At 38.7% G+C, this 12,445-nt stretch overlaps 1 protein-coding gene across 8 annotated transcripts in view; it reads left to right on the plus strand.

The window, feature by feature from the left end:
* Positions 1-12,445, plus strand: part of BCLAF3 (BCLAF1 and THRAP3 family member 3) — a 50,210-nt gene continuing 37,765 nt past the window's right edge. For 4 of the 8 annotated variants that reach the window (XR_009050299.1, XR_009050300.1, XM_057718438.1 and 1 more), the window contains exons 1-2: positions 1-136; positions 11,498-11,572. Coding sequence is in view for 5 of the 8 variants with exons in the window: in XM_057718438.1 (XP_057574421.1) it covers positions 11,532-11,572 (41 nt within the window). In the remaining 3 variants the exon portion in view is untranslated. Of the gene's footprint in view, positions 137-2,297; positions 2,471-11,497; positions 11,573-12,445 lie in introns of all 8 variants that reach the window. The other 4 variants (XM_057718439.1, XM_057718441.1, XM_057718443.1 and 1 more) reach the window with 4 other exon arrangements.

Genomic DNA, 12,445 nt, shown 5'->3' on the forward strand with positions numbered 1-12,445 from the left:
TCCGGGTCCCGCGGCCCAGCTGAGGTAGCTGTGGTGCCGCTGCTGTGGGAGGAGGCGACCGTGTGAGGGGCGAGGCCCGAGGTGCCGGCGGCAGCGGCGGTAGCGGCGGCGGCGGCTGCGGGAACTTCCCGGCCGGGTGAGCGGCCCTGGGGGGCGGGTGGGGCCAAGAGGCCCCGGCCCGCGGGGAGGGCGTGTCCGTCGCCTGGGAGGGGCGGTTCTTGGGGTGGCGGGTGGGGCGGCGGGGAGGATGCGGCGGCCCAGCTAGGGATCCCGGGGGACTGCTCCCCTGTCCCTGCCTCTGGTCACTGGACCGGTGCCTTATTTTAGACGCGACGACCGGGCACCTGCTGCCGCGGCCCCATCCTCGCCTGTGGTCGGGCAGGCTTCGGCCCCCGGCGGTTTGGAGCGTCTGTCATTGGCACGGGTAGGGGGAGGGGGGCGGTGTCCAGGGACGGTGCCCTTTTCCCAAAGGCGGCTCCGGACTCACCGCCTGCGGGACCCGAGCTGAGGAGCCCCGCTTTGTCCTTCTCCGGAGGCCCTCCTGCCGCGTAGCGGCATCTTCCTCCGGTAACGTTCAGAATGAGCAGTGAAGGCTCCTCTTTATCCTGCATTGTAAAGTAAAACTTGTCTTTTTGGAAACATATACTGAAAATTGGCTCATGTCCTGTGCTTCTCTAGGGTGTATTAGGAAACTGGGCCGGCCACTGTCAGGATTGTCCAGTCGGTAGGTCGCGAGGGAAAGAAATGAGAGAGAAACTTATCCTCCCAAATATTTTCCTGCTGAGGTGCTTTTCCAAGCTGCCTCTTAGTTGATTGCTTTTCTTTTCTGGAACAAAGTAAAAAAAGTACAGGTAGAAATCAAGAGGGTCTCTCAGACTTCTGGCCAGGCAACCTTTTTAACGTTTTTCTGAATGTGAACTGGTACGAATGAAAGACTGGAGTTTGAAAAGAAAAGGTTTTGATGTAGATTCATGATGAGTGCTTTTTTTCGATGGTGTTTTAATGGTAACGGTATAGAATGCTGTATTTTTTCATGTGGTAGTTTTTAAAATGGCTACTAAAATGTTCTTTTGAAAGCCCTGCTCTTTCACACCCTTCCCAGAAGCCGTCTGATTAGAAACATTTATATAGAGAAACATTTAGTAACATATTTACATACAAAATTTCTGAAGTATACAAAACCACAGTGAAGAAGATACACTCTTTCACCATTCAAGTAACCATTGTGAATATGGTTACACTGGGGATACACCTCCAGTCTTTTTCTATGCAGAGATGAAGGCATGAATTTTTCTAAAGTGGGTTCTCTTTGGTAACCTTTTTTTGCTCCCTGATTACATAGCATGTCATTATTTGGCTGCAGTAGTTTAGTCAGTTATTCCCAGTTTTTCACTACTTAAACACGTTGTTAGAGAAATGTAAAATCTGCACGTCCATGATTACTTCCTTAGTGTACATTCCTAGATGACAGAATTGTTTTTTTTTTTTAAATGTGAATTTCCCTCTGGAAAGGATGTGCTATTTTGCACTCCCACCAACAATCTGTGAGTGTCCTTTTCCCCACCCTAGCAAAAGGCAACATTTAAGGGATTTCTGTAGGAACACTTTGGGGCCATTTATGTTCTGCAGCCAAGTACAGGTATCCTTCTCTAGCTGTCACCTTTTTTTCCCCCTTATTTTGTTGATGGCAGTTGGGTTTCTCATCTTCTATTCCACCTTTACCACTTTAGTAAAGAAGGGTTTTCTAGGTGAGGTAAAGGCATTATAAAGTGAACAGATTTGAAGTCAGGACTTCCTTGAATTCCAGTATATCTGATTACCTTGAACATGTCCCTTACCTTTTCTAAGGGACTATTTCCTCAACTCTAAATTAGAGATTATAGTGCCATTGCCTTACTTTTCTTTCAGGGTGATGTTAAGTGTTAAATGAGTCATTTATGGATAGTACATTTGAACATACTTTGTCTTGTTGCTAATTATTGCCATCTTGTAAAAATTTCAGAGCACATAAGCATCTTGATTTTTTAATGTAAATTTCTGAATTCAAAAAGCTGTTCTGTGATAGTCTTTGCCCCCACTCTTTCACCCCTTAAATTTGAAGTTTTATACTGCTGCCCTAGATTATATTGAAACGATATCAGGGTTATGAAATTAGGTGAATGAATGAATCCACAAATGTTGAAGGAGAAAATACTTAAAGGGACTATGTATAAAGGCCGAGGGGGACAGATAAAAAGCTAAATAAAACACAGTCTTTGGGATCATGGTAAATAAAGCATAGTCTTTGTGCTCTACAGGCTGCAGAATGTCCAAGCCACTAGAGGGCATAAAAGCGGCGTTCCAAATTTAGACGGCAGTTTTAGATGTTATGCAGGATGTCAACTATTCTCAAGTGTGCTCAAGTCCAATTCTGCTGACCGAGCATCTGCGCAAATGACCAGGCAGTCTCTTCAGAGTCATCTTTCTGAAGGTAGGAGTTGCAAGGTGGGGAAGTGTTAGTATTGGAGTCTGCGAACGTGGATTCAGATTTTACGTCTTTCTCTTGGGGCAGGTTGGTTAAGCTTTTTGAGACTTGGTTTCTTCACCTTTGAAATGGAGGTACTTCCAGCTTCCTCAAAGGCTTGTGAGGATTAAGTGAGATAGTGTTTGCCAAGCATTTAGTGAACTAGGAAGTTCTGGTACTCTTGTGACCCTTCTTATCCAGTGAAGACTGAGCTTCTCCAGTCAAGAAACTAGGTCTCTTCCAACTTTGTATGGCTTGCCCCTAGCAGTCACTGGCACTCACTAATGTTTACCAAATTAACACAAAATGTGACTGCTGATAAAAATTCAGTCTGGACCTTTGAGGAAGATAATATGTAAAAGTGGAATATTGGGAGAAATTGACTACATTATTTGGAGTTGATATTAAGGAATCAAAGGAAACATTGAACTAATTGGACCTAGACTCATTTCTACTGTGATTGTCATTCTACGTTATGTTCCCAATGCCATGCACATAGTTTCTCCTTATCAACAATAAACCTGCTCAAGTTGCTCCCATTTCAAAACCTCCTCCCTAGACCCCTATCACCCACCTGCAACCCAGTTTCTCCCCTCCCCTGCCAGACAGACTGCTAGAAGGCGTTATTAGTAATTGGCTTTCTCAGTCTCCTTACTGTCCACTTAATCCTCAAGCCATGTATTCACACTTCTTTTCATTCCTTTTATTGGTCTCTGTGCAGCTTTTGCCATAAAATCTCCTTTCTTGAAACATCCTTCTATGCTCTGGAGTTCCCTCCTTCCTCAGAGGATGTTCTTTCTCAGTCTTCTTGGCTGTTTCATCTCCTCGAAAGGTTGATGTTCCTGTAGGCTTGATCCTTTTCACAGTATATCAGCTGTGGAATAATTTGTAGAGCATTGAGGCAATATGATGTCTGAAGGTTTGGTAGAATTCCCCAGTGAAATGATCTGGGCCTGATGCTTTTTCATGGGATGTTTCCTTAATAATTTTCTCTGTTTCTTCTATGAAAATTGGTCTGTTTAAGCTTTTTAATGTGGTCAATTGTAGTAATCTCTATTTTTCTAGCAAATTATCCCTTTCATCTGGGCTTTCAAATTTATTGGATAGGGTGCTATAAAGTAATCTCTTATGATTTAAGATTTTTCTTATTTCAAAGGTTATTTCCCTTTTGCTGTTTCTTATTTTGTGTCTTTGTGCTTTCTATCTTTTTCTAGTCAAGTTATATAATTTAGTGGTTTATCCATTTTAATTTTTCTAAAAACTACAGAATTTTGAATTATCACTTAGATCTAGTTTTCTATTCTCTTCCTCTACTTTTATATTTATTATTTCCTTCCTTGTGCTTTCTTTTGGTTTACTTTGTTATTTTTTACTTTCTTTTTTTTTTACCTTGGAAATTATTTACTTTTATTCTTTCATTTTTATTGATAAATATGTTTCGTGCAATGAATTTTCCTTTGATCACTGCTTTAAGTACATCCCATAGAATCTGATATGTAGTGCTTTTATTGTCATTATTTCTTTAAAAATCTATGTTAGAGTATCCAGGAGTTGTTTAATAAGAGGTTTTAAGATTTCTAGGTGGAATTTCTGGTTTTTGTTTTTATTAGTAAATTCTAGTTTTATTGCATTGTGATCAGAGTATTGTTTGTGGTATTTCTATTAAGTAGAGATTATTGATGTTTTCTTTATGATCTAATATATGATTATTTTTAGTGAATGTGGTGTGGACCCTTCAGAATATTCTCTAGTATCAGAGTGTAGAGTTTGATAAGTATCCTAAAGATTTACCCTGTTGATTATGCTCTTTAGGTATTCTATCTCATTTTTGGCTTACCTGATCTGTCTAATATACTCCTTAGAGTGGTATACGAAAGTCTCCTATTATTAGTGTTTCTATCTGTGTCTCCTTGCATCTGTTGTAGTTTTTGTTTCATAAAGGTGGATGCAATATTATATTTATGTAAATATGTGTATTTTTATTTGTTCTCTCTTCATCTAGGATTGTGGCTTTTAGCATTAAAAAGTGTCTTTCCTCAGCATGATGAATGCTTTGAGGCTTGAGTTCTGCTTTACCTGATTCCAGGTTTGCCACCCCTGCTCTCTTTTTGTTTCCATTTGCCTTGTATAATTTGGCCATCCTTTTATTTTTAACCCTTCACAATCACTTTATTTTAGATGTGTCTTTTATACAACTCCTTGTTTTGTGAGCCAAATCGAGCCTGTTTATTTTAGTAGATGAGTTAAGCCCATCACATTTATTGTTAGGACTGATAAATTTGGTCTATCATAATATTTTATAATCATGTGCATTTTGTTATATTTGCTGTTTCTTTTTGCTATGAGTTGTGGGTTTTGTTCTTTTATTTAAAAAAGAGGAAGGTTTTTATTTTTGCTCTAATGGTTAACCTTTGTATTTACACCTTTTAAAATGCTCTTACTCCCTGTTTAACCTGTTTTGTGTGTGAGAGAAATACATTGTATCCATGAAATCAAAGTAGAATAATGATAGGCAACAGTGGGATTCTGTAGCCACTTCCAGCTCCTCCTTACTGAGGAACTAGTGACAGCACCCAGCCGCTGTGGCTGGGAGAATAAGCCATGCCCTGCTCTCCTGAGGTCTGGCTTCCTCTGATCTGCTGATTGCCCTCTTGTTCTCTGGGCTCTGACTTCGTCCTGTTCTGTGCTGCCAATGTGGCTTCTTTGTTGCAAAGGCTTTCCTGGGCAATTCTTTGCATTTGTAAATGCTGAGTTCACATTTAGTATGGAATCTCAGTCAGTTGATTTTTTTTTTCTTTTTTGGTAACAGCTTTACTGAGATATAATTAACATACCACACAATTCACCCATTTGAAAGTCTACAATTCCGTGTTAGTATATTCACAGAGTTGTGTAACCATCATCACAGTCCAGTTTTAGAACATAGTCATCACACCAAAAAGAAACCCTGTGCGCACTCCCCCTGCCATGCCCCCCTCCCCCCACCACACCCAGGCAACCACCAACCTACTTTCTGTTTCTATGGATTTGCATATTCTGGACCTTTCTTATAAACGAATCATACATATGTGGTCTTTTGTGACTGGCTTCTTTCCCTTAGCATAATGATTTCAAGGTTCATCCCTGTTTGACTGTGTCAGTATTTCATTCCTTTTCATTGGCAGCTATTTTTATGGCCAGATAATATTCCATTGTACAGGGATACCAGATTTTGTTTATTCATTCATCTCTCAATGAACATTTGAGTTGTTTTCTACATTTTGGCTATTGTGAATAATGCTGTTGATGAGGATTTGTGTAAAAGTTTTTATGTGGACATATATTTTTATTTCTTTTGGGTGTATACCTAGGATTAGAATTGCTGGGTCATATGGTAACTCTATGCTTAATTTTTTAAGGAATTGCCAGGCAGTTTTCCATAGTGACCGCATCATTTCATGTGAGTTTATTTTCCCTTGGGCACCTTGTAATTTATTCTTCACTTCTGAGTTAATTTAGTCTTTTTCTCTCATTCTTTCCCCTTAGTTCAATTAATTTTTTTTCTGTCATATCACTCTGTTTTTTGGTATGTTTCTGTTCTCAGTTTTTCAATTTCTGATTCAAGGTGAGTTTTTAAAAATATATATTCCTAAATGCTTTTGGATATATTTAATTCTGTTGGAGTATAGAGTTAGAGTCTTCTTCTGCTTCATGTTTTTTAGAGGAGGCATTTTCCTCAGTTGAGAAATTATCTTTTTCCGCTTTCTTGTAAACGTATGGAGATCACCAGAGTAAAACTTTTGTAAATCTAATGAGTATGAAATGGTACCTCTTTGTTTTCATTTTATCTTCCTGAGTAGGTAGTGTTGAGTATCTTTTTGTATGTTTATTGGACAGTTATGTTTCCTCTTTGTTGAAAACTTTAAGGATAGAGTTGCCATTTATTGAGGTGGGGCAGACCTTGGGAGGAGCAGATTTTGCAGGAAGGTCAGGAGTTTGCTCTTGGACATGTTTACAACATCCAGTAGGCTGTTGGATGTGGAAGACTGCAACACAGAGGATAGGTGAGGGCTGCAGATGTCATTTGGGGGTTGTTAGTTATGGAGAATATTTAAAGCCATGAGACTGAAGAAAGGTGCAGACTGGGAAGAGAGTGTAGACAATGAGAGGTCAAAGACTGAAGTCACTATTTAGAGGAAGACTGTGTTCACTATTTAGGGGTCAGGATTGTGAAGGGGGAGATGAGGAAAAACTGGCAAAGGAGACAGAAAACATTGTTAGAGGCAGGAGGAAAACCAGGAAAGTATAGTATTCTGGAATCCAAGTGAAGAAAATGTTTCTGGGAGGAAGGTGTGATTGACCATCGAGTGCTGCTGGAAGATCCAGGAGAAGGAGGGAAAATAACCACTGGATTTAGTAACATGGATTTCGATAGTGATCTCGACTAGAGCAGTTTGGTGGAGTAGAAAGCTAGATTGGTGAGGGTCCAAGTAGAATGGGAAGAGATGAATGGGAGCAAATGACTATAGTATACAGGCAGCCCTTTGAGGAATTTGGTTGTAAATGGAGAGAGAGGTAGTGTGGTGATGGGAAGGACCTAATGGAGAGGGGGAAGTGATGTCGCGGAAGAAGGGGAGAATTGCTGGAGCCGGGTCTTTCAGCTGGGTGAGGGGATGTGTCCAGTGCTGTTCTGGTAGGGGTGGCCTTTTTTGGCACCAGCATCCCCTTCAGCATTCTCTTGGGAGTGGATGCCCCTGCTGTCCAGTCATCTTTTGGTGTTCAAGGTCACACAAATTCATTCACTGCCCTTGAACAGTTCACTCTGAAGGAGCAGTATAAATAAATTTCTCTTTTGTTATTGACATCTCCTCCCCAGTCACAAACCCTGCTGGCATTTCTGTCTTCTTTTTTTCCTCTTCCTCTCTGTCCTAAAGCTTCCTTTGATTAACTTTGCTAGTCACAGGTAAGTTAGTTTAAATCAAGGATGGGCAATCTTTTTTGTAAAGGACCAGATAGTAAATATTTTAGACTTTGTGGGCCACATACAGCCTCTGTTGCATATTCTTCTTCTTGTCTTTTTAAACAACAGTTTAAAAATGTAAAAACCATCTTAGCTCAGATTCTAGGGTTTAAATTAACTCTTCTCTCTTATGCATTAAGCCCATGAGCTACTACTATTCATTACTAGCTGATGCACCCAAAAAAGCAAATGCAAACAAAGTTAACTTTAAAAAAAGCTTTATTGAGATATTTTACAGGTTTAAAATGTACAATTCAGTGATTTTTGGTATGCTTGCAGAGTTGTGCAACCATCTTCATAATATCTGATCTAATCTTATAGCACTTTCATCAACACAAAGCTAACTTTTCTACAGCTTTGAGATGTAATTTATATGCAATAAAATTCACCCATTTTTGAGTGAATAGTTTGAATTTTAATAAAGCTAATTTTAATATTAGCAAAGGAAAATATTCTAAGAAATATTTTTTATCACATAACCAGTAAATCTCTCTTGTAAACATTTTCTCCCAAGTGACGTACAACTTTCCCTTTAAACCAGTAGTTTTGTAGTCCCAGGACCAGCAGAATCCCAATCACCTGGAAACTTGCTAGTAGTGGGGCGCATCCCAGAGGAGGGCCCAGCATTCTGTGTTGTAACCAGCCTTTCAGGTAATTCTGCCGTTCACTAAAGTTGGAGAACCACCACTCTAAGGTCTGTCCCTGAGTGGACTTGCCGGGTCGTAGGATATGAGCACGTTCAAGTTTAATGGGTACTGCCAACCCCTTCCAAACTGGTTATACGTGTGTATACTCACCTGCCTAGCAGTGTACGAGAGTCCCCATCGTTCTGCAGCCTCGCCAACACTCTGGAATATACAACTTCAATTTTTTTTTGTCATTCTGACAGGTGTGGAATGGTTATGATCTGAATTGGTATTTACTCGATTACTGTTGAGGTTGAATGTCTCAGGTGTCCATAGGTCATTTGAGTTTTGTGTTCTGTTGATATGCTGTTTAGAGTCTTTTGCCTATTGAAATAAATACAGTTATGTAAACAAATAATCACAATGTATTGAAATAATTGCTGAATAAACTCAGAATTTCCAAGAAGAAAGAAACTTGGCGGGGGGGAAGAAAGTCAAGGAAAGAATTTCAGGGGAGATGATGGTCAAACAGTCGTGAAAGAGTAAGGATTTGTCAGGCAGAATGAGGGAAAGCCATCTACGTGGTATGAACAGAATGGCCTGATCAAGGAAAAGCAAGTAGTTTGCTGTGGTGGACTAAGAGGATATGTGGATGAAAAGACACATATAAAGCTAGGAGAAAGGTAGGGAGTGACTAGTTGTATGCATTTTAAATCTGTTTAATCTTTTACTGATTGTTGGGCATTTGGGTTATAACTAGTTTGGGTGGACTTTTTTCTTTCCTACTATAAATGAAGCTTATATAAACATCTTAGCTACTTTTTTCTTTTAAATTATCATCTTAGAATAATACATTTAAACTGAAATTATTAGATTAAAGGAAAGTAGACATGATTAGTTTCATAATTTCTTACATATTTCAAGGTTACCTATCATTAGGGAAATGCAAATCAAAGCCGAGGTGAGGTACCACTTCACCCTCACTAGGATGGCTATAATTGAAGAGACAGACAATAACTGGTGAAGATGTGGAAAAATTGGAACCTTCATACATTGCTAGTGGGAATGTAAAATGATGTAGCTGCTTTGGAAAAGTTTGGCAGTCTCCCAAGAAGTTAAACATAGAGTTATTGTATGACCCAGCAGTTCCACTCCTAGGTTTATACCCAAGAGAAATGAAAAACTGTGTTTACACAAAAACTTGTACACAGATGTTCATAGCAGCATTAGTCATAATAACCAAAAAAAAAAAAAAATGGAAACAACCCAAATGTCCATTGAGAGATCAATGAATCACGAAATGTGGTATACCCATACAATGGAATATTATTCAGCCATATAAAGGATGAAGTACTGATACGTGGTAAAACCCTTGAAAACATTATGCTAAGGGAAAGAAGCCAATCACAAAGGATCACATATTGTATGAGTCCGTTTATATGATAGGTATAGAGTAGGTAAATACATAGGAACAGAAAGTAGGTTGGTGGTTGTCGGGGGCTAATCTAAGGAGGAGAGGAATGGAGAGTGACTGCTAATGGGCTTTCTTTTAAAGGGGATGAAAATGTTCTAAAATTAGATTGTGGTGATGGTTATACATCCCTGTGAATATACTAATGAACTGTACACTTTAAATAGGTGAATTGTATGGTATGTGAATTGTATCTCAATAAATGTTTTGCAAAAAAGTAAAATAAAATAGATTAAAAACTTACCCTCTGGGGAAGTTATACTTTTTCATCATCATCAACAGTATTTGGTGTCTCCCTCACAACCTTTGGGTTTATTATTTTTGTTCAATTTAATAGGTATGTACCCAAAGCTTCTTTAATTAAATTATAAGTTCCCTCAGTAGAATGTAAGCTCCAGGAGGGCAGGAATTTTTGCCTGTTTCTTTTCACTGCTATCTCCCCAGAACAGTGTGTGGCAAATAATAGGTACTCAGTAACATTTGTTAAATGAATACATTTCTATATTTTTAGTTACTAAGAAAACACTTTCCCTTTTAGTGTCTTAATTTCATAGTACATCTGAACTAATTGTTCTTCCTAGCCTCAAATTCTTTTTGGAAAGAAGCAGTGTATAACTAAATAAATTGAATTGAATATACTTCTGGTGAGTGATCTAGTTCAAGTCCTTTGACCTTATATGCTATTACCTTCTTCTGAAATTTATCATAACAGTAGTTTGCAAATGTTTGACCATGAGGACTCCCTTTTCAAACCGATGTCCACATAGTTATAGTTGTACTTTTTGTATCAGTCAGTGGAAAACCTGCAAGTGACAAGTAGCCATTTATATTTTAACAGTGGCTATAGTATCTTCAGAAATTTGCAAAATAAAGGTTCTAATGTATGAGACATATACTTATTCATTCTATAGTCTGTGTATGGTGGCAGTATGTATTATTCATGGACCCATGGCAATAATTTTGAAAGCCATCAGGGATTTGGGGCCAGTAAGTTGGGCACTACTTAATTATAGTATCAAAACTGAGGAAGATTACTGAAATGTAAATAATAATATAAAGGATTATACCTAAATCATGCTTTTTTTAAAAATTCAATTCCTAAATCTATCAGTTTCTCTTAAAGGCTGAAAAATATTTAAAAAATCAAGCTTATATGTCTTAAAATTTACTTATTTAACATTATTTGTTTTAGCAAAAAATCAGAAGCAAATTAAATGTCTAATCATGCTTAATTTAGTTTTGGTATATTTATCTGATAGAAGTTAGGTGGCAATTGAGTACGATAATTAGGCTTTGTAATTCTTATTATCCGACAATTTTTAAAAGTAGGATATATCATCAAGTATTCCTAAACATTTTAACTGTGATTATATGAACGTAACTGCGATTATATGTACATAACCAATGGCGAAAGTTGGGAAGGGGTAGTAGTGTTTGTGCTCAGATAGAGGAATTCTGGGGAAGTTTTTCCTCTTTTGGAAACACTTATTTAGCAGTTGCTGTGTGCCAGGCAATATTCTAAGCTCGTTTCATGACTTAACTCAGGGATCATCAAACTATAATGCATTGGGGGTCCTTTGGGACCTGTTTTTGTGTGGCCCTAAGCTACAAATGGTTTTTGTATTTTTTAAACATTTTTTTTCAAAGAAGAAGATAATGCGATAGCGACCTTATATGGCCTGCAAAACCTAAAATAGTTACTCCCTGGCCCTTAACAGAAAAAGCTTGCTGACCCTTGATCTCATTCATTTTATCCTTACAACATTCCAATAAGGTGGGTCCTATGAGGAAACTGAGGCGCAGAGGGCTTAAGTTACTTTTTGTCTGTAGCATTTACTGTTTTTAGAGTAGCTTGCAGGCCCTTTCTACAAACTTGCTAATGTTGTGTTTCTTTGCAGTGTAAAAAGTGGATAGTGTCTCACGTGTCAAAGGATGGCACGGTCACGCTCTAGATCCCCCAGGTGGAGGCACAGGTGAGCAGTCCTTAGTTTAGCAGAGTAAGCATGGGTTTGGGATGTGCTTCGACTTTCAAATTCACGGGTACTGTTAAGAACCTATTTTAATAAGCTCGTGGACCTGGTTATTCACAGTAGGTGCTTTATAGAGATCGACATTATATTTCTAGGTTCTAGGACCTGACAGCTTTCTTTAATTATGGCTGGCAGCTAGAATTAATCCATAATAAAAAGAAATGCAATAGCCACAGCAAGGAAGACTGAGAAACATCTTTGAGAGTTATTTGCATCAGTAAGTAGTTTAGAACTCTTCAGTGTATATTTAATTAATTTATTTATTTTCATAATCAATATGTTTGAAGAAATTGGGAGTTTCCTATTTCTTCTTCTTCATGGCAGAATAATAGAATTTTGAATAACTCAATTGTAATTCAACTCTCCTCTTTGCCAGTTGGTAGTATCAATAGTATATATAATTAAATTGGAACAATTTAGCCATTTTTTACTGTATACCTGCTACGGGCAGGTTCTGGGGCTACGAAGGCAAATTTGTGTACAGGGCCTCAGTAAGCATGTAGCCTGGCTGGGGAGATTGACACTATAGGCGACTATGATACAGTAGGAAAAGTGTAGTGCTACTGACTGAGGCAAAGTATTCTGGATCCACAGAGAGGGAATAGTTCTGCTTTTGTGGACGGGAAGGAGGGATACCAAGAAAGTCTTCAAAGGGGAGATGAGATTTTAGATGACCATTTAGGGATGGGTAAATTTTTTTTTTTCCCGCTCAGCGCAGCTTGTGGGATCTTAGTTCCCCGACCAGGGATTGAACCTGGGCCCTGGGCAGTGAGAGTGCGGAGTCCTAACTACTGGACCGCCAGGAAATTCCCAAGG

This window comes from Hippopotamus amphibius, chromosome X, assembly GCF_030028045.1.
Source record: "Hippopotamus amphibius kiboko isolate mHipAmp2 chromosome X, mHipAmp2.hap2, whole genome shotgun sequence".
Classification (NCBI taxonomy): Eukaryota; Metazoa; Chordata; class Mammalia; order Artiodactyla; family Hippopotamidae; genus Hippopotamus; species Hippopotamus amphibius.